Below are 27,072 nucleotides of genomic sequence, written 5' to 3'. Positions count from 1 at the left end.
GTGTGTGAATGTACATGCATTTTAAAAATAATGGGTCCGGCCAAAGGAACTGTACTGCCTTCCTTCCCTCTCACAGCACACACACACGCACACACACAATTATACCCACACACACACGTGCACGCACACGCACACACACACGCACACAATTATACCCACACACGCACACACACACACAATTATACACACACGCACACACACAATTATACACACACGCACATACACACACACACACAATTATACACACACACACACACACAATTATACACACACGCACACACACATGACCGCGCTGGCGGTCACATGATGTACTGCAGCTCGCGTTCCCCGGCGCCCTGAAAAGCGCTGATTGGGGCCCCGCCCTTGCAGACCCCAGTCGGGGGCCCCCTGATTGAGGGACGCTGATTGTGCCGATGGCGCCATTGTAGGCGGTATTTTTTCGGGAAAGGCGCGAGGCGTCGGCGCGTCGGCGTGTCACCTGCTCTCTCCCTCCTGAGTCTCGTCTCCTCGGCTCGCCGCAAATTAGCTGCCCCCCCCCGCGCGCTCGGGACTGACGTCAAGAAGGCGTCTCTAAAACGCGCTCCCGCGCTGGCGTATGAGTGTAATGACCATGTAATCAGGACCTTGAGTTGAGTTTTTTTCCTCAGTCCGTGTTTATAAAACCTCTCAGCACAGTGTGTGTACATTGTGTGTGTGTGTGTGTGTCTATATGCAGACGGGTGACAAATTAAAGGAAAAACCAACATAAAGTGTCTTAGTAAGGTGTTGGGCCACCATGAGCCACCAGAACTGCTTCAGTGCGCCTTGGCATAGATTCTAGAAGTCTCTGGAACTCTACTGGAGGGATGGAACACCATTCTTCCAAAAGATGTTCTATCGATTGGTGTTTTAATAATGGTGAACAGCGCTGTCTAATACGTTGGTCCAAAATCTCCCATAGGTGTTCAGTTGGGTTGAGATCTGGTGACTGTTCCTGCTGAAACACTAGCCAGTTGAGCAGTCTTTGCGGCTCTTTCAAAGTCACATTTTTTTTTCCTCTTGTCATCTTGATCCAAAATAGAGGTCATCTGGGCCTGCTCAGCATTTTTATACATGCCACAGAGGATAGGATGTTGGATCATAAAAGACATATTTTTCTTGATTTGCCTCTGTACTCCTCAATCTTAGCTTTGTAATCAAGCAATTCACATGCGGCCAAAGAGCAGATTCTCAGCTTATAATAAATTACATATCCTGTACATCCTTATTACGTGATGATTATCTGATTATCTGTGGGAAAAAGACTTGATTAAGGTGCACTTTTGAGTGGTGAGTGGTCTCCTCGGTTAGACCGAGCAAGCACTGCTGAAACAGTCCCATCTAACTGCCAGTGTCTTCACAGGGATACTGCTTCCCTGTTTGTGGCTGGCGACAGCTCTGGTTTTTAAAAACGCTAAACTAGCTGATGTACCCACCCCAGCTAGTTTAAGCTAAAAAAAAATGTACTTTGCGTTGTTATCGTTCTGTGTCCATTTTGAAACACGAAAGTGCTGTATCTGAAATTGAGGGGAGGATTGCTTTCCCTGACTGGTGTTTTTGCGGCAGGTCGCTATGACGACAGGGTGAGTGGCAGAAAAACTGACAGGCCGTAACTGATGCGACAAGACAATATATATATATGATTGATATTTAAACAAAAATAATATTTTTATCCCTGATAGGCGATTTGTTTGATTAGATTTTATTGAGGGCGGTGGGAGAATGTCTCAACATGACATACTGTGCAGTGTTTTTGTTGTTGTTGTTTATGATACTCAAAGGGATTTTCCTTTAAACCTTATTTCATTACACTGAAACTCCATTAAGTGTACAGGGGGAAAAAAAGCACATCCTTATTTGTCAGTGATGTATTGCGGGGTATTGTTATGGCATAATGTCTGTATATGGGTATTACATAAAGTAGAGTGTTTTTAAATCTGGAGCTGGTTCTGTGTTTATTGGCTTGTAAGTAATGGAGGTAGTTAATTCTCTATGAAGACTGAGCTCTACCACTGAGCTCTCATGGGACTAGGGGAGCTCCTGTCATCACAGCTGCTCCTATTGTCTGTAAAATTATACAACTGCACAGTGCTGAGGAATGGACAGCATGTGTAGAGGATTTATCAGTGTCAAGCTTTAATCTTTTCTATCAAACCGCACGTGTGCACACAAACACACACACACTTACACACACAGACAAACATGCATGCAGACCCACACAAACACACACTCTCTATCTCACATGCTTACATGTGCAAAAACACACATACACTCTCACATGTGTGCACACACACGCACAACTCTCACTCACACACAAAATCCCTCTCACGCTCACGCACACACACACTCTCGCATGTGCACACACACACACACACACACACACATCATAATTATGGTGCACAGTAAGTGTTGTGTAATCTGAGATGGCCCCAGTTCTAATGCCATTTGAAAGGATAATGCCTCCACTTAAAAACAACAGAACAGATTATATGTTTCCACAAAGCAATTAGAGAACTAAAAAAGAAAGTTTTTTTTTCTTTTTTTCTAAATGGACATAAATTTTTTTAAAAGGATTTAAATATAACGACAATCTAATGAGCTTTTCTGGAGAGTGTGCAAGCTATGCCCACAGCCTTTGTACTCAATCCATAAAGAGGTCATTTCTCCGCACAGTAACCATTGCCATCACTTTTTGTAATATAGGGTAGATTTGCTCAAATTGAGATATTTCCTTCCTGTAAAGAAATCAAAAAGAAGAAGAAAAAGAAGAATTAGAAGAAGATGAGGAAGACAAATGAGGAGAAGAAGAAGAAGCAGCTGAATTAGGAGGAGAGGAACACAGAAGAGGAGGATGCATTAGTGAGCTGAGGGACTCGACGTGTGAGATCACTTTGCTACCCTCCTGTCACCCGATTGAGTGCCAGTTTTCTGTCATTTACACAGATTCCCGATACTTCTGCCCCCCACACTGGGGGGGGGGGCGGGGGCTGCCCTGTGTGTTAACGTGCGTTTATTTGACATGACCTCTGGCGGTAGGAAATTATCGACTGTCTCTGCAGGTGTCTGTTTGGACATTGGAGCCCCTCTCTGGGTCGTGAAGAGGGAGGAACAAGTGAAAGACTCAGTATTGGTGGCTGGAGCGCCTCCTGCTGGCTAAAGAAGCATGACTGTTGGAGCTGGAGCCCTGGGGTGCTGGGCCCCATAAGGCTCTCAGTAAGGGGGGGGGGTGGGGGAAGAGAGAAGAGAGAGTGGGAGCGGGGGGGGGCAAGGCAGAGAGGGGGGTGGAGAGAGAGAGAGAGAGAGGGGAGGGAGGAGAGAGAGGGAGGGGAGAGGTGGGGATGAGAGGTAAGGAGATAGAGGGATGAGACCAGGAAAGAGAATGAGAGGGCGAGAGAGTGGGATAGATAGGGATAGATGGAGGGAGGAAGAGTTGGGAGCGGGGGGGGGTCTTACACCCATGCCTCCTCTGTTCTCGGTGTGAGGAAGGTGTCCAGCACTGGCCCCCTCTCTTTCGGGTAGAGCCATAATGAGGGCAGGACTCGCTCGTTCCTTTGGAGGGGGGGCGATCTATCAACTCAGAGCGGCCTACTAATGGGGTCCAAAAATAGATGTCTTTCCCCTCCTTTCCCCGTCCCCCTACCTCCATCCCCCGTTTGAGCATCACGAGGGCCCCGTGTTGCCGGGGGAGCGGCCCGTCGCCAAACCCGCCCGTCCCGCGCGCTGCCCTAAAAACTTCACCTGCCCCCGGCCGCCAGGGTTTGGTCTCCCTCAGCCGCCGCGCTGGAAAGGCCGTTTCTTTTTTCGAGGGAGGGTCAGAGTCCGGTGTACAGGGTCGCCCCCGGAGACGCCCGGCGACGGGGGAACCGACCGGTCGCCTAGTAACCGCTCCGCTCGCTTCTGCGTTCCAGGCGTGCGTGTGCCTCCTGTCAGCCCCGGGCGGGGAGGCGGGAAAACAAATCCGTTCCCTCGCGTATCCCGGGTCGCTCCGGGTCACCGCTGAGATTTTTCCAAACTTACCCGAGGCATGCCCCCCGCTCCCCCCCCTTGTCCCCCACCCCCTGTGTCGCACAGAGAGAGAGAGAGGGCTGTGTAATTCGGTTGGAGCGCCCATGGACATTGACTGCGGGGGTACATGTGGTGTGTTGGAACGCGGTGGCGGGGTGGGGGGGGGGGTGCGCTCTGCTCCTGAGTTTCCTGTAATTGCTTCGGGGAGTTCCTGGAGTCGAGAAACCCTGCCAGCTACAAAACCGCTGCTTTTCTTTTTTTTTTGGTCATCACGGCTGTTGTTGCTTAGCACCGTTTTGTTCTGCGGTGTTGTAATTGAGTTGCGGTTGAGGCAACCCCCCAGCCCCCCCCCCACCCCCTCCCTTATCCCCCCCCTCCTCCCACTCTGTGGATTAATGTGTGTGGGCACGGGGTGCCGCCAAGTCCAGTGGGCGTCTGAAAACTTTTTAATGAAGAAATCCCGTTTGGCTGCCGCGATGAAGGAGGAGGACGGAGCCAAACGCTCTGTGAGACCCTCGCTGTCGAGTAGATAGGTAGATTAATGACTTCAGCTTTATGTGTTGTTTTATAATTTAATCACTTTCCGGAAGTTCGAAGCGCAAAGTCGTTCCTCTTTCCTGTTTTGGGCAGACCATCAATAGTGTCCTCCACAAGCATTTCAAGAGCTTAGAATGACAGGGGTCTGTCTGCCATCGAGGTGAATTAGCTAGAAGTCATGCCATTTTTTAAATGCATTGTAACTAATTTTGCAAATATATTTATATATTTTTTAATTGCATTGTGCAAGACCTCTCAGACCTGTGTCATGGGAGGGGGGGGGGAGGGTGGTGGGCAGATTGTTTTTACGCAAGATTGATTTGTTTGCTCTTGTGAAAATAACCCGGTAGATTACGTCATCGTCTTATCGCTGGATTGCGCAGGAATATTCTTTTTCCTGGAAGAATAAATCACAGGTTGACACAATTTTTTTCTGCTTTCTGTCTCGTTTGCTAACATTGACCTCACCTCCTCCTCTTCTTTTTATCTTTATCTTTTTTTATTTTTTTTATTTTAATCTGCAATGTTTTTGTGGTGCTGTAGAAGTGATAGCCATGTACAAGCATTCCTTGGACTCCTGAATCAAAGATAACCCTGACAGCCCTGTACACTGACGCTTCTAAATAAAATTGCGGTGATGCAGGTATCCGTGGTGAAAGAATTTTTCCAGTGAGGCGTGTTGGGGGGGAGGTGACCTGTTGGGGCAGGCTTTTGGGAGCAGTTGGCGAGGACGTGTGCGTAACCCTGTGTCCCTCTCTCTCTCTCTCTCTCTCTCTCTCTCCCAGCCCTGCACGAGTTCCCCACGGACCTCTTCTCCCACAAGGAGCGAACGGAGGGAGCGGTGGCACTGCACGTGCTCTGTGTGAGTCTCTTCTCTCCCCCTCTCTCTCTCTCTTTCTCTCTCTATTGCTCTCTCCCCCTGCCCCCCACTCTCTCTCTCTCCCATTTCTCTCTCTCTTGCTCTCTCTCACCTCCCCCTCTCTCTTTCTCTCTCTCGCTCTCTCCCTCTCTCTCACCCCCATCTCTCTCTTTCTAAAGTTAACACCTAGAATTTAATCTGGGTGACGAGGTGCCCTCTATTACCAGGGGCTGTCCTCCATCTTGACCCTTTGTCCCGCCCTCTGTTATGACAGACGAGGTCCTGCATGTTGAACGAAATCACAACGCGACACTCGCCATCGGGACAGACATCGCCTCGGCTTTCTCCTGATTTGATTTCCAAGTCACCCTGTTTGGACCCCCTCACCATAAATTCTACGGGGGGTGTGGGGGGGGGGTGGTTTTTAATTCTGTGGCAAAGGCTATGTGGAGATCAGAGTAGAGAAGGCTACTTAGCTTGGCTGTTTATCTGCCCCCTAGTGGCTCAAATGGGAAAGACGTCCATCAGTGCAGGCTGAGCCGTATAACTATGACATCATTTGTTCTAGAAGTCTGGGGTATGTCCTTATTTCCACCCACAGCCTGCTAACTGTCATTTATGCGAGACAGGCGATAGCTCTCTACCTGTAGTGCTGTGTGCCTGGGCTGCAGGGTGTAAAGCATCCAGCTGTTTGTGCTGCAGGCACTTGGCGGGAAAGCGAGGCGGGTCAGAGCCGCGTACGGTAACTCCGCCTCGGTCTGAAACGCAGACCGTGGGCCTCTCCCTCTAACGCTGTGTTATTATACACCTCGGCTCTACACGGGCTCTGTGACCCAGATTCAATCAAATCAGCATCCCTAAATTAGCAAATTAAATGCTAATGAAATGTTCACACACAGCTTGGCCAGCTATTTGCATTTAGTTGAGAGTTAGAGTTAGAGTTGAGAATAATTGTTGGGCTCATCTGGACCGATGTCTCCGATGATATCTGTTCATATATTTTGCACAGTCTCACAAAGATGGAATTGGCTTATTATCCATAATGTCTTAAAAAAGCACACATAGCCATAGGATTTATTATGGCTTTGGGCTTTGGTTCCCTACGGGTGGCAGAATCCATTTTTCATCTGCGTGCATTAGAGCAGGTACGTTCAGAATGGAAAATGTGGTACGATCAAATACAGCAGCGGTGGCGGCGGCCCATAATGCACTGCTCCCGTCTCCCTGACGTTCGCACAGAACCTCAGCTCCTCAAAAAAAAGCCCAGGAAGTCTTGAGAACGCTGACTTCCTGGCAAGGGCGAACGCAAAGTCTGACTCGTCCTTCACACTGAATAAAATCTTGGTGCTTTGTATTGCGTCACTGTGCCTGGAAGGGGGCGGGCGGGGGGGGGGGGGGGGGTGCTAGAGTAGTATGATGGTTAAGGAACTGGTCTTCTAATTCCTTGATTATTGGGTCAATCTTTAGGTGGAGCACCGCTGTCGTAGCCTTGACCTGAATTGCTTTCGTAAACATCCAGCTGTTTAAACAAATTCTGTGCGGTGGAATGTAAGTTGCTTTGGAGAAGTCATGATGTTCTAAACAACATGTCACTCAATAAAAAAAACCGTCTCCAGGCTGAGATTAATCTTGGGGTCACATAAGAAAATAAAAATCTTGGCGTATGGCGGGATACGTTCTAAGTGGTGTTTAGAGAATACGCGAGAAGACAATGCTCTGGTACCATACGCCAGTGGGAATCGAAAAAATGCTAAAAGAAAAAAACAACTCCAGCGTTCTGTGGCTTGAGTTTACCAGACAGTGCTTGCTGGCTAGCGACCAATGCTAAACAAATGGCTCTGGACTGGAGACCAAACTGCCTTGTTAAAGTGCAGCTGAGCATCTGGGCCTGTGCAGCGTGAACACGGCAAAAAATAAATACATTATGAGCGTAGAGCACACTATCAAATCTCTAACTGCAGGTAGGTGCTGTAGTCTGGAGCTGCCAGAGGTTTACTCTCAGATCCGAAAGCGCTTCTCTGTTAGAGCTGCATTTCCGTCGTGTGTCCTTGCACGCAGTGTTCGACTCTGCTGTCGACGCACAGAATGGTTGAAGATTTTTATTTATTTTTTTAAATTTATTTTTATCCAGAACAGATGGTGAGAGTGTTTTGCTGAGCCAATCAGCCGTTAGAATCAGAATTGGAGGATGAATCTGATTGGTTGATCTCCCGGGCGGCACCGCCGCGCGCTTTCGGAGCCCGTTACGTAACCGGCACGCTCACCGCGCCGCGCTTCAGCGCCGAATTAAACGCGCCGATCGGCGGAAAAGCCTTTTCCCGGGGAAGCAGCTGTTTTCGGTGCTCCCCAGGGTGCCTCCAGGAGGGGATGGGGACGGGTTGGGGGGGGGGTTGGGGCTGCTCAGGTGAACCTCTGTCATCACAAGTAATCAATTCATTGACCCTTTTGAAGAGCAGGTTTTTAAGAACGTTCTATTTTCCAGTGTTCAAAGCCAGTGCTCTAGAACTCCACTGCTTTCAGTCACCAGCAGCGATTGTGACATCAGCATCAGAATGTTCAGTTGAGAGCGTTCCGATCACATATTATTCCTGATCTCACATCTTAAAGGGTTAAGGAGAGCACATTCCCTACCTACATGGATAATACATGCCATAGATAGAGGGACTTTAGAATTATCAGCCACAGTTCTCAGGGGAAATAAGTGAGGAACACAGAAATGTAATTAATATCAGTCACTTAAAGACTGCGTTCCATGATTAATGCTGATCACTGAGTGGAAGCTATAGGTTGCTCTGCAGTAACCCTTTAACTGTTACACATCTCAGCATTTATTCACTAGAAAATGATCAAGGTAAAAGCCCATAGTTACTCACCTTGGTGAAACTACTCTTCTTCTTCTTCTTCTCCTTCTCCTTCTTCTCATTGTTGTTATGATGATGTGCTTTTCTCCCCTCACTGCAGGCCGTGTACATGTTTTGTGCTCTGGCGCTGGTCTGTGATGACTACTTCGTTCCCTCCATGGAGAAGATCTGTGAGGTCAGTCTGCTGCACATGCAAACACACACACACACACGCACGTACACAAGTGCCCACACACTGCACACTCACACACACACACACACGCACATACACAAGTGCACACACACACACATTCACAGTTTATGAAAAGAGTTTATGAACAGGTGAAGTTAGAGTGAAGTTTGGATGAAGTTTGGATGAAGTTTGGATGAAGTTTGTGTGAAGTTTGTGTGAAGTTTGTGTGAAGTTAGGGTGAAGTTTGGATGAAGTTTGTGTGAAGTTTGTGTGAAGTTAGGGTGAAGTTAGGGTGATGGTATGGTTAGAGTGACGTTTTGGTGAAGAGTTCCTGCCGTCCTTCCTCAGTCCGTCTCTCCCTCCTCATCCTCAGCGCCTGCACCTGAGCGAGGACGTGGCGGGGGCCACCTTCATGGCGGCCGGCAGCTCAGCTCCTGAACTCTTCACCTCCATCATCGGTGACGTACCGCGACCACCCTTCCCTCCATAACCGCCACCTCCGCTCGATCCCCCCCCCGCCCCCCCACGCAGACGCTTTCATAACCCTCTCTCCGCACTTACCAGAGGATTTTCTGTAAACGTTCCCTCAAGGACGCCGAGAAGAACATTGAGATTTTTTTTCCGTGATTTAAAAAAAAAAAAGCAGCAGCACCATTACTGCAGGTAGTCCAGTGTTACCGGCGGACTGACGGCAGTCGAGATGGAAATAGAAATGTAAAAAAAGAAAGGAGCTTTTGTTTGATGACTCAAATGAAAGTGAAATGGTACGTCTGCGCGGTGGTGCTTAAGTGCTTCTGCCCCCCCCCCCCTCACCCCTCCCCCCGACAGGAGTGTTCATCACCAAGGGCGACGTGGGGGTGGGCACCATCGTGGGCTCCGCCGTCTTCAACATCCTCTGCATCATCGGGGTCTGCGGCCTCTTCGCGGGCCAGGTAATAATCCACCCCCCGACCCCCCGACCCACCGACCCCCCCGACTCCCCAAAACCCCGACCCCTCAACCCCCTGACCCCTCAACCCCTCAACCCCCTGACCCCCCGACCCCCTCAACCCCCTGACCCCCCGACCCACCGAACCCCTCAACCCCCTGACCCCCCGACCCCTCAACCCCTGACCCACCGACCCCCTTACCCCCCGACCCCCCGACCCACCGACCCCCCCGACCCCCCAAAACCCCGACCCCCTCGCAGGTGGCGGTAAATCCCCTCCTCGTGTTGTGGGACGGGAGGTGCAGGGAGGTCTCGCCGTTTGCTGGGTTGGAGGAAAATGGATTTTGTTGCGGTGTTTTTTCTTCCGTCTGCCATCTGTTATGAGTGCTGTGGAGTGGAAATCCTAAAACCCACTCTGCAGTGGACGCATGCAAACGGGACTTTAGGTCTGTTTTTTTTTAACGTTTTTTAGCAGCTCTTGCAGGGTGTGATATTGGACGGCGGATGGCGGTATCCGTTCTGATCGTCTCTCCTCTCTGCCCCAGGCTGTCCGGCTCTCCCATTGGATGTTGCTAAGAGACTCGGCCTTCTACACGCTCTCCGTGGCCGCTCTCATCGCGGTGAGTGACCACATAACCACCAGTGGGCGTCCTTCACAGCAGAACCAACCTGCATCCCTTTCCCAGGGGAGAAAAAAGTAGAAAACCAGTAACAGAACCGAGCAAGGCGCCATATTCAGGGTCACATGCTTCATAACATCAAGATGTAAAAATGATGCAGGAAATCAGGGCAGCTTGTTGTGCACTGCAATTATGACTCATATCGGGGTTGTTGTTTTTATCACAATAATCGCAGCCATCAGTAATCATGACCGCGGTCATCGTCGTTAGTTACTGCTGCTAAGGGGAAGTCGCATGGGGTGACCGTGTCGTTCTGGGTTAATGGAAATTTCCCTCGCCCTCCTCTCTAAGAGTTCGGTGTGGGTGAGAGAGGTGCCTGCACCGTGTCTTTAATTTGCGCGGGAGCGAGAGCGGTTCTGTCAGATTCGGCCAAATGGCGGACGGTGAGTCAGGCCGGCGGTGTTTGGATCCCCGCGTAGCAACCGGCGCTAAACGCTGCCTGGAAACGGTCCTCCTGCAGAAACCTCACAGAAAAAGGGAGAAACAGACGTTTCAATCCACAAACCTCACAGAAAAAGGAGAAACAGACATTTCAATCCACAAACCTCACAGAAAAAGGAGAAACAGACATTTCAATCCACAAACCTCACAGAAAAAGGAGAAACAGACATTTCAATCCACAAACCTCACAGAAAAAGGGAGAAACAGACGTTTCAATCCACAAACCTCACAGAAAAAGGGAGAAACAAACGTTTCAATCCACAAACCTCACAGAAAAAGGAGAAACGGACGTTTCAATCCTCAAACCTCACAGAAAAAGGAGAAACGGACGTTTCAATCCACATCAATCAGCGAGTGCAGAGCGGGGTCGCGACAAACTGGCTCGGCGTCAAAATCTGTAATGTGAAAATAGGAAAAAAAAGTAATTCTGCATCCTGCAAATCAAACAGGCTGAGACGAGCGCTCTAGTTCCAAAAAAATCTATCTAACTTATTACATTCCTGCCAAATTTAAAGGTGCAGGTGAATAAATAACTGCATACAGAAGAAAAAAGGAACTATAGAGCAAACAGTTCTGCTAAATGCTTCCATCAGAGCACTGTTTTTTTGATTTCCTGTGTGCAAAATTAGTTTCTCCTACTTTTACTACAGTTTGAATCTTGCACCTGCGCTAAATATTGACGTTCATCTGAGTGCTCCTGGCATTTTCTTCCTTATTGTCTGAATATCTGTAATGTAGAAACAGATTTGATTAGCAGTCCACCCTCCCCCACTCCATATTGAATTATGGAATATGGAACTAAAGAAATAAGGCACATCATACTAAACTCCACATATATGAAATTCAATTTCCTCCCCGACACAGTTGGCTTTATGGATTACCGTTTCAGCAGTCTGGGTATATTTGACGAGAACAGAATCGCAATAACTTCGGAAATGAGCGAAAGACCGTCCGTGGGATTTCTACTGAGATCCCTCGCTGCGTTCCTCTGTCTCGCTATAGATTAGTTCCGCTTTATTGGACGAATTCGCCGCTAGCTTGCGGTACCTGCTTGCGGTTGTTTGGAGGACGGAACCTCTAGAGCAGGTCTGCCCCCTGGTGGTAGTCTAGTAACGTTGCACGGTGGACGACCACGAGAATTGCTGAGACGCAACTGTCAATCTCAAAATAGCGTATAACACTTGCATGAACATTTCTGCCCTGGACGTGTCCAGGAACAGGATGCTTTCCAGTCAGGTCATTTGTAGGGGCACGTCTTGGGAAGAAAAACAACAGGCTGTGACATTTCTCAGTTTCTCGGTGAACTGTTAACCGTCATTCTCTCTCTCTCTCTCTCTCTCTCTCTCTTTATAGTTCATCCACGATGAAAAAGTCTCCTGGTACGTAGGAGTCTTTTTTTTCTTGTGGCACGTGTTAAGAAAGTTAGAGTAAAAGTCAACTTTTGGTGTTGTTACAAGTGGGGGAAATATCATTGTGTGGATGAACCTTTATGGAGAAGTAAAAAAAAAATTCAACTTCTAAGGTCTGTCTGACATCACTGGTCCAGCTTAATTTTCTCTGATTCCTGTCTGAAGTGAAGCTGATTGGCATGTCACCAGTGATTCTCAGTTAACCGTTTAAGGTGTAAGATCACAAGTATGTGATTAGAATGTTCTTAACTGAACATTCTAATGCTGATGTCGCAGTCACTGCTGGTAATAGAAAGCAATGGAGTTCTAAAACGCTGACTTAGAATTTTGAAAACAATAAGGCATTCCAAAAAACTGACTCTTCAAAGGGATGAAGGCTTTGTTAATGGAAAGATGTCTGTCATTTCAGGTGGGAGTCCCTCGTCTTGGTCCTGATGTACCTGGTTTACATATTGATCATGAAGTAAGTGTGCGTCCTATTATTCCCGCAGTTGAAAAGCTCTCCATGGTTGATAGACGCATCCTCCACTATCTGCAAAATGGCTGGGGATCCAAGCATGCGGTTTTAGCGTTTTTAGATTTAAAGGTTATTGAGAAGACGTGCGTCTCAGCGCGTCAAACGTGCTGGATGGCGGCCACGAACCGTTCTCTCTCTGTACCCTTCTGCGCTCTCCGCGAAGCTTCAATTCGCGGTTGCGGCGCTTCGTCGACCGGCGGAAGAAGAGCTCCGTGAACTTGGCCAACGGTACGACCGGCGGAGCGGACGTCGACGACGGCGGCGCCTGCGACGCCACCGTGGTGCTGCTGAAGAAAGGTGCGGTGCGTCCTTTCGCTCTCTGGAGCCTTCGAGAGACCGCGTTTAATGCAGAGATCGTGTTTAAACGCTTTAGTGTGATTTCTATGGTCAATACCGAGATGCTAGCTTAGGTTAGCATTCAGCACATTCAGGTTGCGCGTGTGTGTGAGCGTGTTTTCGCTCACGTGTGCACCTGTTGGCTCACCTGTGCATCTGTTGGCGGTTAGGGTTAGGGTTAGGGTTAAAACTACGTTGGAGCAAACAGAGTGTTTCGCCACAGACACCTGACCGTTCTGCCCCCCCCCCCCGTTCCCCCCCCCCCACCCGTTAGCCACGTTCCACCGCAAGCCGTCGGTGCTGATGGTGGACGAGCTCCTCTCGGCCTACCCGCACCAGCTGTCCTTCTCCGAGGCCGGGATGCGCATCATGATCACCAGCCACTTCTCCCCTCGAACCCGGCTCACCATGGCCTCCCGCATGCTCATCACTGAGGTAAGGGGGGGTCCCCGCACCCCACTGCTCCCCTCGAACCCGGGCCTCCCGCATGCTCATCACTGAGGTAAGGGGGGGTCCCAGCACCCCACTTCTCCCCTCGAACCCGACTCACCATGGTACCAGGGGGTGGTAACGATGGTGAGGAAGCCATGGCACGCTGTTAATATGACCAAGAGAATTGTGGGAAATAAGCTAAGCGATGAAACCCATTGTTTCTGTGTTCCAGAGGATCGTTTTAATCGGTTATGGGTTATTGATTATTGATTATTGATTATCGGTCTGTCTGAGTGTGTGTGTGTGTGTGTGTGTGTGTTTCCCTCCAGAGGCAGCGGCTGATCAGCAGCAGGTCCTTCAGTAACGGCGACTCCGAGGTGACGGTTCGGGTCCCGGGGAGGCGGGGCGTGGAGAACGGTCTGGGCGGGGCCGAGAGGGGTCTGAACGGACACCGCGGCGGGACGGGCGAAGACGACAGAGGAGGAGGAGGGAGGGAGGAGGAGGGGGAGGAAGAGGGGGAGGAGGGGGAGGGGTGGAGGCCGGGAACGAGACGGAGAACGAGGACAACGAAAATAACGAGGAGGGGGAGGAGGAGGAAGAGGAGGAGGAAGATGACAGCGAAGGGCCGCTCCTACCCTTCCACGTCCCAGGTACATCTCATGTGGGAGTCTGGGACATGATTGAAAATGAGCAAACCTTTATGTTGTTATTAAACTGTCAGAATTCCCATTACTATTTTCAGATATGGCAATATATTTGTTTTAAATCAATATATTTGATTTAAAAATATATTTCTGTGAAATATATTTATCATATTTTCAAAAGAATACTAATATTAAAAGTGAAGTATACTCCATAGATTTCTGTAAGGGGTAGTGTGTGTATCTGTGTGTGCATGGGGCTCCTCCCACCTGACCTTCGACCCCTGACCCCTGACTTCTGACCTGTGCTCTGCAGCCGGGGCCTGTAACAGGCTGAAGTGGCTGCTGGTGTGGCCCCTGTGCCTGCTGCTGTTCCTAAGACCGCTGACCCCTGACCTTTGACCTGTGCTCTACAGCCGGGGCCTGTAACAGTCTGAAGTGGCTGCTGGTGTGGCCCCTGTGCCTGCTGCTGTACCTATGACCCCTGACCCCTGACCTCTGACCTCTGCTCTGCAGCTGGGGCCTGTAACAGGCTGAAGTGGCTGCTGGTGTGGCCGCTGTGCCTGCTGCTGTTCTGCACGGTGCCCAACTGCGCCAGCCCGCGCTGGGAGCGCTGGTTCATGGTCACCTTCGTCAACTCCACCCTCTGGATCGCCGGCTTCTCCTACATCATGGTCTGGATGGTGAGGGGCCGCCCTGACCTTTGACCTCAACCTTTGACCCCCGATCCGTGGTTCAGCCCTGATCCAGGATTCGTGGTTTAAGGCCCTGATTCAGATTTGAGCCTTCACCCGTAACCCTGACCCAGATTTGAGCCTTAACGCTAACTCTTAACTGAGATCTGAACCTTAACTCTAGCCATGATTGGTAACTCTCCGTTAATCCAAACTGCAGTCTTCACCTTGTTCTAATGGCAGCCTTCATTATTATCCAGCTCTGTGTGTCCATTTTTCTGATTTTAGTGACTGCAGCTTTAAACCCTGCACAGAGGATGGCCGTGTTTGTGTTGGCCCTTGAGAGGATGATGACTAGCTACTGTCATTGTTGTTTGGTTTGGGTTTTTTTTCTCTTGCAGTGTCTCCGTATACACTCACGCATCTGTTTTTTTTTTTGCAGGTGACCGTGATTGGCTACACGCTGGGCATCCCTGACGTCATCATGGGCATCACGTTTCTGGCAGCGGGCACCAGCGTTCCCGACTGCATGGCCAGTCTCATCGTGGCACGGCAAGGTAGGCCGGGAGCCAGGATAGTGGCCAGTCTCATCGTGGCACGGCAAGGTAGGCCGGGAGCCAGGGTAGGCGCCAGTCTCATCGTGGCACGGCAAGGTAGGCCGGGAGCCAGGGTAGGCACCAGTCTCATCGTGGCACGGCAAGGTAGGCCGGGAGCCAGGGTAGGCGCCAGGTGTCCCCCTCACGTGTACGCCGTGGGAATCATGTTTGGAAATGCTGCAGCCTGAGTAAAGGCCCAGTGTAGTGTAAACGCAGCCTAAGCTTTGAATGCAAAATGAAAGGGGGGAGAAGCAAGACACCCCCATTTCTCTCTTTCATTTCCTTTTACTTATCCACACTGGATTCAGTTCCACTGGCATTCGGCCTTGAAATATCAATCAGTTTTGTTCTGGAAGGCTGTGTTCATGGGAAGAGGAAGGAAACGCCCTTGTAGCTGGTTTCATGTTGTTCTATTGTTTTATAGCCATTCTTTAAAAAAATGTAAAAAAAAAACGTGACCCACATTTTTTTATTTATTCTTTTTTTGGCTCATAACTTCAGTCATCGCAGACAGCTCTCTTGATGTTGGATTTACATCCTCACCCCTCTCCTCCCCCCCTTCTCCCCTCTCCCCTGTCCCCTCCCGCCCCCCCTTTCCCCTTCCCCCACCCCCCCAGGTCTAGGAGACATGGCCGTCTCCAACTCCATCGGCAGCAACGTGTTTGACATCCTGATCGGGCTGGGCCTCCCCTGGGCCCTGCAGACCCTGGCCATCGACTACGGCTCTTATGTGAGTGTCCACTGTACCTCCTCAGGGCAATTACACGCCACACTGGGGCGGCAGCGTGGTGTAACGGTTAGGGAAGACAGCTGGTAACCAGAAGGTTGCAGGTTCAATCCCCACGGAGGACGCTGCTGTTGTACCATTGAGTGAGGTGATTAACCTGAATTGATTCGGCAAAACATCCAGTAAAGTAAAGTACTTACTTCTGGATATGCAATGCAATAGGAAAAGAGCTGGTAACCAGAAGGCTGGTGGTTCAGTCCCTAGGTACGAGGCTGCTGCTGTACCCTTGAGCGATGTGCTTAACCAGCGTTAGCATATATCCAGCGGTGTGTCATGCTGAATAAGAGCATCTGCTGAAAGCCTGTAATGCAATGCAATGTCAATCTGCTTTAGCTCTGCCTTATGTGCGGGGGGGGATGCGGGGGGGGGGTCGAAATTCTTCAGTAAACGCCGCAGCTGCGGACTGGATCCAGATGTCAGTGCAGCGCCTGTGTCGTTCGCCTCTTCCTCCAGAGGTGGGATGCAGAGTGAAAACTTGATGCGATGCGCTCAAATATCTCAGATAATGTTGATGCAATGGGAATGCGCACGAGGCACTTGCTTCATTTGCCGCAATTCACATAATAAGAGTTTCCTCCTCAAATGCTTCTACTCTCAGGAGCCTGAGCTTCGTTTGGCAGTTTTTATTCTGTTCGTCTCCACAGAATTCCTTCCGCCTCCAGCTGCGGCTGAAGACGGATGAGGCTTGAAAGAATTTCTTTTTTTTTTTTTAAGTAAAGAAAAACAGAAGACAAGGCATCCGAGTGCGCTTTGCGCGAACACCTGTCGCCATAGCGCCTGCTTCCGCCTCGTTGCCATAGCGCCCGCTTCCACCTCGTTGCCATAGCGCCCTGCTCCCGCCCTATTTAAATGAAACGCACGTGTGCAGCGCTGAGGCCGTGCGGCGAAGGAACGCGTTTGGCGGCTCTCTCATGACGAGCGTGCGTCGGCAGAAATGTTGCTAAGCCTCTGATATCTCACCCCCCCCACCACCACCCCGCGGTGAAAGCTCTGAGCTTCGCAGGGAAGTAGGTTGCCATGGAGACGGTGTAAATATAGGATGTGCGGTGTCAGGACGTGGCCTGGCCTCGCTGTTCAGGGAGGGAGCTCTCCACACGTCACACTCTGAAAATCACGTCATGGGGCGTTCCATCCTGTACCTGCAGGGGGCGCCAGAGCTCACAAATACCTGCAACTGACTGTATGAAGGACCATGTCCATGCTTTTTTTTTTTTTTAATGAACACAAAAATAATGTATTACTTTGTATAAATAGGAAAATAATTTTTAAAATTCCTTTTGATGTAAAGTAATGTCTTTGTATGGATTTATATTCCCATGTTACACAAGAAATGTGGTGTCCACATTGAAGAATTTGAAATAAAAACTAATAAAAAACGTAAAATGAGAAAAAAAATAGGCTTAGTATTATAGCATTTGCAAAAATATAACTTGAAAAAATGGTGATGTTGATAGCACATGGTCTTAAACTAAAGTAATATTTAGTTTTTATCAGATTAATTCTGTTGTTACAGTGTTATGTCTGAATTTACTATTTTTTTGGAGTAGAATTATTTTGCAGTATTTGAGTGCACTCATGGGTGTGGGTCTAATGCTATGCATTGCCTTAACTGCTGCTTTCTGTAAAGTACACTTATCAGCACATGGAAATCACTCAGCTGTAAAACACACCTGCTGGAAGGTCTTCATTACTTTAAATAAACGTCCCGCGTTGACACACCTTGTCCTCAGTCACATGGTGCTCTAGACAGGAAGTTTCCACAGAAGCGCAGCTTTGCGCTGGAATGCCTTTCAGTCTCGTGTCCGTCGACCGAATTTGGAAATTCCTTTCAGAAGTTGTGCGCTTCGCTTGTTTGTGGACGGAGCAATCCCTTTTCAGCGCCGTGTGTGGACTTGACGGACGTCTGCCTCACCCGGTGGTGATGGGGGGGCAGGGCGGGGGTGGGGGGGTCTATTGGAACATGTCTGAACGAGGGGCCTTCTGTCTCCCCCCCCCCCTTACAGATACACCTGAACAGCAGAGGATTGGTGTTCTCTGTGGGTCTGCTGCTGGCCTCCGTGTTCCTCACAGTAAGTGCTGACGGAAGCAGTCCTCTCCCATCCGGCTGGAGTTCGTAGTGTGCTACTAGACTATCTGCCACATGGCCAAATTCCTGTCCTTTTTTTAGCCCAGTGTTATTCTTTTAAATCAGCACTAGTGACCTAATACAGAAAGGGATGTGCACAAATAGACACATGTGGATAGATACATGTGGTACCAACCTGGGTGGCCTGTTTTTCTCGTCTTCTCCCCCATCCCCTTTTGTTCCTCTCTCGCCCCTTCCCCTATCCTCCACTCCTCCCTCTCTCTTCTTCTCCCCCATCCCATGCTTTTCCTCTCTCTCCCATTCTCCCCAATCCCCCTCTCTTCCCTCTCTCCTCTCCCCGCCCCCTTTCCCCCACTCTTCCCTCCCTCCTCTTCCCTCTTCCCTCTCCCCCCCCCCCCCCCCCCAGGTTCTGGGCGTTCACCTGAATAAGTGGGTGCTGGACCGGCGGCTGGGCGTCGTCTGCCTGCTGATGTACGGCGTCTTCCTCTGCTTCTCCATCCTCATCGAGTTCAACGTCTTCACCTTCGTCAACCTGCCCACCTGCCGCGAGATCCTCTGACGCGTCGCACGGAACGAAGGCGTCGGCTTGTGCGGGGTTTTCCCCCCTCTCTTTAAAAAAAAAAATTTTGAATTATCACTTGCAGAGGTTTTTTGTTGTTTTTTCCTATTTAACCTCGGTGCAATATGAACAAAGGCTGTGTTTCGCCTGTAGGGGGCGCTGAAGAGTACAGGGAAGTGGCGGTGTATCTGTTATACACTCAGGCAGGTTAGAAACACAAGCAAAGTCATTTTTTTTGGTCGTTGTCGTTGAGTCCAGCTTGACTTGACGGGAACAGAGCGGGGGCGCCATTTGGGGCGGGGGCGCCGTTTGGTCATGACTGACAGGGGCCCAGAAAGAGCCGTCCCGTGATTGTGCAGGGATGGGGGTACCGGGGCCCAAAATCCCTGGTAGTACCCCTGGAACAGAGGAACATTTTTTTTGGGGAATTTTGTAAGGATGAATGGACCTGTCTTATTACAGCCCTATATCACTATTGTATATTTTGTAATGAGATTTTGTTCTATTGGCTGCTAATTTGCTGAGAAGAAGTTGGACTGAAGGGAACATTCTACTGGATTATTATTATTATTATTATTATTATTATCACGTTTCGTGTTTTTGGGGAATTTATTGAGAGATGCATTTAGTACTATTTGAAAGGTACAGGTGACCTGTTGTACATATTTGTTGATAGGGATGATGTGGGTGAAGTTGGGTGAAGTTTTAACTCCAGATCCTTCTTCTGTCTCGGGGCAGACTAAGCTCCTCCTTCCTGTTGTACCTGTGCAGGTGTATCCCAGGTAATCCAGGTGTGTCGGGACCTTCCTCCATAATCTTGTCCAGTGTTACAGAAACCTCTCTCTCTCCCCCCTGTCTAAATTTAATTCACTGTTCAAGGATTTATTGCAGTGAAGGAAAACATAGGCCTTTTTTGCCTTGTTTCTGAACGATGTGGCACAACTCATCATTTTGACATTTGAGAGAGTAGAGTTTCCAGTGTTGGACTCACATTACCTAATGCTTCTACTACCTGTCTCTGCTACCTGTTGTAACATGGAGATGCAGTACAGCAGTATTAGAAGTCACATGGATTATATGGTATTTGCCCTTTGTACATTTAGAGACTTTATTTATTTATTGATCTACTGAGTGCAATTTAAAGTAGAATTTAAATTATTTTTTCCAAAAACCATTTGGTAGCCCGGTAGCTGTCCCAAAGACGAGAGGACCCTGGAGTCTCAGTCCCGCACTGTCACTTTATCATTCAGAGCCTCTTGTGTGACTCTTTTTTTTTTAACGGGACCCTTTGCTTCACGCTTCCTTTGCCTGTTTAGTGACCCCTTTTGATCTATTATGCCAACCTGAATTTTCGGTCTTCACGTGGCAGCTTGACCGTGACAGTGAATCGCTCTGTCATTTTCTTTTTTTTATTCAAGCAATTATGTGACTGAGGAAAAGATGTAGCTACACACTTTGACTGCTGGGAATGATTTTAATAGCCGTATTTCGCAAAGGGCTCGCTCTCCATTGGATGTTTTTTTTTTTTTTTTTTTTTTTTAATGGGGTGATTTCAGTGCAATGACCCCAGAGATCTGACCTCTGTAAACTGGTTTTCCTAGGAGGGTCCTGGGTCCTGGGTTTGTCTGGGCTGTGAGTTTCTTTTCCTTGAGGTGAGCACGGCAGGGTTTACTGCAACACCTGAGGTCCACCTTGGGTAAGGAGATCCATAGTCTGGACGTTTTAGAGGTAGCCCCAAAATACCTTGTTTCTGCACACAGTACAGGAGGCCATTTTGATATTTAAGTTATGCGCTCCTGGGATGGTTCATCCTTGAAGTGTGATGCCTATTCAGGTATTTGTGTCGTAAGGATTGTTTAAACCTCTGAAAAACACAGAGTGGCACATTTTCTTGCTTGTAATCTTACGAGGTCCAGTTGTCTGGTAATTCGTGAGTGGTGAATACAGTTGTTAAATGGTGGAGGGTGGTGTTCTGGGGGCCTGTGTTCTCTTATGCGCAGAAGGGTTTGGGCATGGGTACCACAAGGGATCCCCTTTAGCAGTTTCCCTCCTGGATGGGGACAGATGCGCACACGAAGGCGCCCTGGCCTTTTCTTCGCGACGGTCGCCACGGGGTACGGGAGAACCTTCCGGAAGTTTCCACGGGCTTCTAGAGAGAGCTCTGGTCCAGGAAGCAGAGCGGTGTGACGTGTCACTCCGGATGGAAATCACAGCACTGCACTGGACTCACCTGTTAACAAGCAAAGACATAAAACCGGTGAATTAAGGACCTTCGCATTACCGAGATTCTGGATCTTTCCCTCTCTTTTGGATACAGAAGGAGTTATTTTAGCAAATAAACGATGAGTAATGTTTCTATGTAGTTGCTGCACAGCAGATCTATAAATACGAGTTCTGTTTGGCGGATGTAATAGTCCATCGGCACATCTCTGTTGAACGAGGTTATTCTATAAACCAAGCGACACATGTAAGTTATTCTTGATATTGTATCTTAAATGTTATTTAAATTTAATTGAATTAATGAACTGATCTTTAAAAAAAGGTATTGCTGGGAAAGTTGTGTTTTTATATAATGAAATGACTATTTGTAATTTGTAATGCACACGTTTAGAAATGTTTTATTCTGAATGGTAGAACGTACTTTGAAATAATTATCGCCTGTCTCTTTTTTAGTGTTTTTAAAGTTTCAGTTTTCAAGTTGACAATAGAACTGTTGTCACCCATATGGAAAAAGTAGTAATGTCAATATATGGTTAAATATGAAATTTAAAAATTTAATAGAGTAGAAATTTATATTTATGACAAAATGTACAGCCTATGTTTCAAAATATACTGATTATTGGCACTTTCATATATGTAAAGAGTATGATTTATGTGCGTTCATTGTATGGTACAGAATATCTACGACCTATGTATATGTATATAATTCTGCTATATATTTTAGAATTATGCTGCATGCAGATAACATTACAGTGCTCTATATATGAAAGTGACAATAATTCATATTTTTTATAATTTGTCTATTTTTGAACTTGTTGTAAACAATTATTCATATTTTGTTTTCAGTTTTTTTGATGTTGCACTTTCTCTTGTCAAACTAATTAACATTTTTTTCTCCCTCTCTCTCTCTATGGAGAAGGAACTTTTGACTTTTTGCAGGTTGTTCTCAGAAAATGCCACGGCACACGTATAACATGTTTTATATGTCAAAATTCAGAATGTTAAAATGAACGGCTCGCTGTTCTTTTATCTCAGTGTGTTGGATTAGGGTCCACCCCTGTAATGGGTTTCTCAAACACCCAAGTTCTGTCGTTCTTTTCTGTTAATATTGATTTTGGCAGACCATCCATAATACCTGCAAGATGCCATAATGATGTTATATACCCTCATTTTTGCAGGACTGAAGATTATTTCAGTCTCTCAGTGGAGTATTGATTATCACTAAATGTCAAAATAGAATAGATCTTTCTGGTGGCTGTCCACAAGAGGGGTGTCTGTAAGCAGGGTAAGATGTAATTGATTTATTTTGGGGGGGGGGGGGGGGCTATAAATTATAAATGCTTTCTCCTCTTCAGTTGTGACTAAGCACTTTTCCTCTTTGGCCATAGCCCAGCATGCTTTGAGAAAGATGGATGTGTGTTTTTATGAATGTAAAGCTTTACGACCCACTGCTTGGTTTCATGTGTCGTTACGGTTAGGGTTAGGGTTTTTGTTGTTATTGTAAGCCAAATGGAAGTTGGGTCGATTGCTGTTGGGATGCCAAAATCAAAATGTACGAGGTGGATGGGATTATTATTGATGCTCAAAATCACAGGTTTGGATAATGCCATTTTGATACAGGTTAGACCTCTGATTCTTTGTACGGTAAGACATGCACTACGGTAATGGTACACAAACACGATGTTCTTGAACCACTGAATGCAGCAATTTTTAGGTTCGACCGTGTGATTCATACTCTTTCTGTCCAGAGCATTGTCACACCATACCAAAGCCAAAACTTTAATCAATAACTCAAAGGCACGTATCAGTGCCCATATTTCTATCATTTTTCTGATAAATGTCTAAGGCCTCTAAAACTGCATTTCTGATTGATCTTACCTACTTGCAGTACTGTACATTTGCAGCAGCTGCAGGCATATCTAGTTTTTGGCTATTTCTATTTACGTATGTCTGCTCTTAATATTGTTATTTATACTAACTAGTTACAAGGTGTAAAAAGTTAAAAAAATTTTTTACAGATGCCAACTTTAAATACTATGCCTTTTCCTTAGATTATATTTGAGAAGAGTATCATGGCCCCTGATCCTAGTGATAGTTAGACTATACATTTGCACTTGGTGGCTTTAATACTGTTTTTTGCAGCAGTTTGCATGATCCTCCATGTCTGCGTATTACAGCTTTTACAGATTCTGGGAAAGGGCTGCAGGGTTGTAAGGCCCTTACTACTAATGCAACCAGCTTTCCCCTGTGAATTTATGTCAAAAGCAAAACACGTTCTAGTAAAAAATTTTGAATAATTTGTAATGTTAACAGTTGACATGTTGTCTGTATGTGTGTCTATAAATATATAGACAAAAAGTATTGGTTATTTGTGTAGATATGCAGTTCATTTGCGTTTGTCTGTTGTGGTAGGTCACCCCTCAGTTCACTCACAGAGTGAAACTTTAATATGAAAACGTATTTATTTTTTGTCAAACAGCACTTGATAGAGATGATGGCTTGTGGCCTCAGGACATAATATCAAGCATGCTTTCAATTGCTTTTTTGTTTGTTTGTTTATTTTCATATTTTTGCTGACTTACCATAGGCGTGTAGCAATTTCAGAGAGTTCCTGATCTGTAGCACAGTACTGAAACCTGAAAAAAAGAGTCTGAAACCATTTTTTGTTGCATTTTTTGTCTTATGTGCCGAATAGATTTCTTCAGGTCTCCCATTTATAAATCTGAACTTTGCCACAATAAGAATAAATATAAACAACCTTACTTAAGGTCAGATAGAGGTGAACCGTTGCCTACTGTGCAGTAATGCGTAAAATGCACTTTAGTGCGTTCAACTCTAACAGTGTTACTTCAACTCTTAACAGATAGCACTTGCCCCAACACTATTAGAGTTGAATTGACACTGCTAGAGTTGAACACTGGATATTATACTGTGAAACCCATTGGAACTGCAACCATGTCAGAATACTATAATACTTGCATAAAAATTACTGGGACATAGGAATTTGTTAACAGATCTGGAGTAATTAACTTTGTGTACGTAACTGTTCGTATTATTTCCAGTCAACCAGTTGCATCACAATTAATTTAAACGATAAAATTGTTTTTCCGACATTCTGTGCTGTGAGTTCATGGCCACCATACATTTTCTTAGGTCTTTGATTCTCAAGTGTGTATTCACACACAAACGCACACGCGCGCTCACACACACACATACACACATAATAAATGCTCATCTTCGGGTAGCTACATTTCTCATAGCAGCACCGATATTGTTGATTCGTCTATCCAATTATCCAATCAGATAGTCCTTGAAATAAGTTGCCATGGCGTCCCTCTGGTATGGCATTATGGGTTATTCAAATGCCAAGTGGAAAGTACTGTTAATTTATAATGAACAGAATGCAGAAGCATGTTTTCTGGTCAGACTTCACTAAAAATGTGTAAATAATCTATTCTTCTTTAGGAAGGAAAGAGAAAACTGAAAAGGTAAAAACCTAGGGCGCCTGTAATATGTTGTTGTTGTTTTTTTTCCTAAAAGCTTTGGCCTTAGCCAAATAGCAACATGGATTGAGAATTGTCTTCTATTAGTACAATGCACAGTATTGTGTGTTTTAACTTTTTTTTATGTGATCAAGCATGTATTGTTAATACATTTATTAACTTGTAAATATGTTTTGGTTCATTGAAAATTGTTCTGTATGTCACATGGATAAAATATGTGATGATGTTCTTGTTTTTTATTGCTATTTTTTTTTTTAGGTTTTAGGATTAGAATTTAAGTATTAATATGGAAGAGTAATATCATTTGGTTTGGGGGGGGGAGGAGGAGAATAAAACAGCACAGTTCAGGTTGGTTCCTATTTTTGCCATGAAGTTATTTATTGTGGAGGAGAAGATAAAGCATTTCTGCCAAGGGGCAATCCAGGTTCTAATACAAAACTGACAAAAGGTACATTGTGAAGAACAATTTCTCCAGAGGTCTTAGAATAGTCATAGACAGTTCACCTTTCAAAAACAGTGACAAGCAAAGATGTCAAAACTATACTGAAGAAAGAAGAAAAGAAAAAACACCTCGAAAAAAAAAGACTTAACTCCACTCCAACAGTGACCTTGAATGGTATCCTTAGAATGGAGTTCAAGCAATACTGTTAGCATCTACCAATTTACTTACATACAAACAGTGACCAGTTTACATGAATTAAAGAAGTTGTTTTTTCCATTAAGGAATTTATTCTTTTATATTGAGGTTATATAAACATACTACACTACAGTAGAAGGTGCGCAATAGAATACCTTCAAGAAAACACTCTTTTGGGGACTTGCGTTTAACAAACAATTTTTGAATTTTTATGGCCCCTCAGAAAAAAATTAAACAGAAAAAACCACATATATTGCTCTGGTAGAAGCAATGATCATTTTAAGATCTTTGTGTGTACTATATAGTTGAAGAACTTCAGGACAGCATACAGAGTTTGTATGATGTATATTGTAGAGATATATAGTGCAATAGAGGAGTAGATGGACGTAAGAAGGTTTGATATATATATATCATTTGGAGAAGGTCATTTTACTAATATGTTTCCTTGCAACTGTGAAAAATATTATATTGTTAAAATATTAATCGTTTGTGAATCTTCATTTTCTTGAAGACTCCTGATGTTTTTTTTTGTCTCTCAGTGCTGTTGGGGAGAGGGGGATGACACAATGCATTCTCAGAGGTCTTCTGGCAATAAACTGATTTACATACCGACTCACTGTGTTCTGGTGAAGCTCATTCAGGCAAGGACAAATGAGTGAATTGGGTTGGAATGGAATGGTGCACATCATTAAAGACAAGACATTGACAACCATGGCTTTTTCTAAATGCTATGCTATGTACAATATACAAATTAACAATATGCATATATATGCTGTGCAGTTAACAGCTCTTAGGAGTGAAAAAGCTGAATAATGCATCTGCTTAGAGTGGCATCAACTCAGGATCAGCCAGGTACCCTGAAGACGTGAAGAAGCCTTATATAGGCAGGTAGGGGGCACGTGGGCTTGGGGTAAAGTAGCCAATCAGAAAGATGCTGTCCACATTCAGCACACATTTCCATGGTAAGTGATAAAAAAATATATACACGTTTGAGCTGGAGACTGTCTGAAGCCTGGTGGCAGGCGGCGAGAGGGGACTGTAGAAGAATGTGCGGTATTTCAAATGCATACACGGGCAATGTGTGTTTGCCCACGTGCATTCCACATGCAGCGTGCCATCTGCGCTTGTTATTGGCTGGACCGCAACAGCGGGACCAGCCCTACAAACCGCGAACGTCTGTGACTGACTGAGTGAGTGACTGAGTGAGTGATGAAGTTACACCATTGGTTCGGCCGAGTTATGAAGTCACGCCACCAGTCGGCCGGATCACGTGTGTCAGGTCCGGCCATATAGTAGGTTTTAACCTGGTCTTGTTTGTGTGATCTACCCACCTGTGCCTACCTGCAAAGCAACCTGTGGCTCTGCGATTTTGATCGAAGGGTTACACACAGCAACACGTTCAGTATGAAATCAACTCAGGAGAGTCACGCAGGAGACCAGGGCCGCTGTATCGCAGGACCTCCGTGACTCGGATGAGTGAACCAGAGTCTGGACGCTGCAGGACGAACCAAACCACGCAGCATCACAACAAGGGCGAAGTGGGTAAACGACCAGAATGTTCACCAGACTGCACCGTAAAATGTGCATTGTTAAATCAAAACACAGAGTTCATTTAGCAGAGTTCATATGAGTCCGCTATGGCCAGAGCATAGTTCATAGTAACGTAGAACAAAAATAAGTGCATATTTTATAAACCTCATCTATTGCAATGTGTTACGCAAAAACACAGAACAGTTCAGTTCAGATTAAGCTCGAGGTATGAACAGTATATGTACTTTTTGGCGGAGAGTGAAGCATGACTTTGGAAAGAAAATGACGGGGCAGAGGAAATGTTAAGGGGGGAAGTGATATTTATGGAACTGTGTCTATTTCCAGGGGCTTTGAGGAAGAATAATCTGGTTGGAAAGGACACCACACACAAACGGCTTGCAGATGTGATAAAGAAATGGCGGTGATGTGCGGCTGGCAGGCAGAGAGGTAGAAATCTGACGCCAAACCCTCAGAATAACTGATATCCCTAAAATCGGTGACCGAAGACTGAAGGGCACACATCAGCACGGACTGGAAAATAAATAATGATTGCTCACCCATAGTAGTTAAAAAAAATAAATAAATAAAATAATAATAAAACCAGCCATTTAAATACTATATTGCTTGAATAGATCATTTTAACA

At 46.4% G+C, this 27,072-nt stretch overlaps 1 protein-coding gene across 1 annotated transcript in view; it reads left to right on the top strand.

Moving 5' to 3' along the window:
- LOC135243979 (sodium/potassium/calcium exchanger 3-like) overlaps positions 1-25,510 on the top strand; it is a 62,248-nt gene extending 36,738 nt beyond the window's left edge. The window contains exons 3-18 of the mRNA XM_064316141.1: positions 5,346-5,422; positions 8,381-8,455; positions 8,826-8,910; positions 9,281-9,384; positions 9,926-10,000; positions 11,855-11,880; positions 12,320-12,373; positions 12,591-12,724; positions 13,038-13,198; positions 13,525-13,671; positions 13,719-13,845; positions 14,353-14,519; positions 14,953-15,067; positions 15,724-15,836; positions 17,897-17,962; positions 18,386-25,510. Of these exons, the coding sequence (XP_064172211.1) occupies positions 5,346-5,422; positions 8,381-8,455; positions 8,826-8,910; positions 9,281-9,384; positions 9,926-10,000; positions 11,855-11,880; positions 12,320-12,373; positions 12,591-12,724; positions 13,038-13,198; positions 13,525-13,671; positions 13,719-13,845; positions 14,353-14,519; positions 14,953-15,067; positions 15,724-15,836; positions 17,897-17,962; positions 18,386-18,538 (1,679 nt within the window). The 3' untranslated portion in view covers positions 18,539-25,510. The remainder of the gene's footprint in view (positions 1-5,345; positions 5,423-8,380; positions 8,456-8,825; positions 8,911-9,280; positions 9,385-9,925; positions 10,001-11,854; positions 11,881-12,319; positions 12,374-12,590; positions 12,725-13,037; positions 13,199-13,524; positions 13,672-13,718; positions 13,846-14,352; positions 14,520-14,952; positions 15,068-15,723; positions 15,837-17,896; positions 17,963-18,385) is intronic.
- Positions 25,511-27,072: the final 1,562 nt, after the last annotated feature.

The sequence above is a fragment of the Anguilla rostrata genome, chromosome 2, assembly GCF_018555375.3.
Source record: "Anguilla rostrata isolate EN2019 chromosome 2, ASM1855537v3, whole genome shotgun sequence".
Lineage (NCBI taxonomy): Eukaryota > Metazoa > Chordata > Actinopteri > Anguilliformes > Anguillidae > Anguilla > Anguilla rostrata.
Note: the sequence above shows the minus strand (reverse complement) of the source record. Positions and strands in the feature narration are given on the sequence as shown.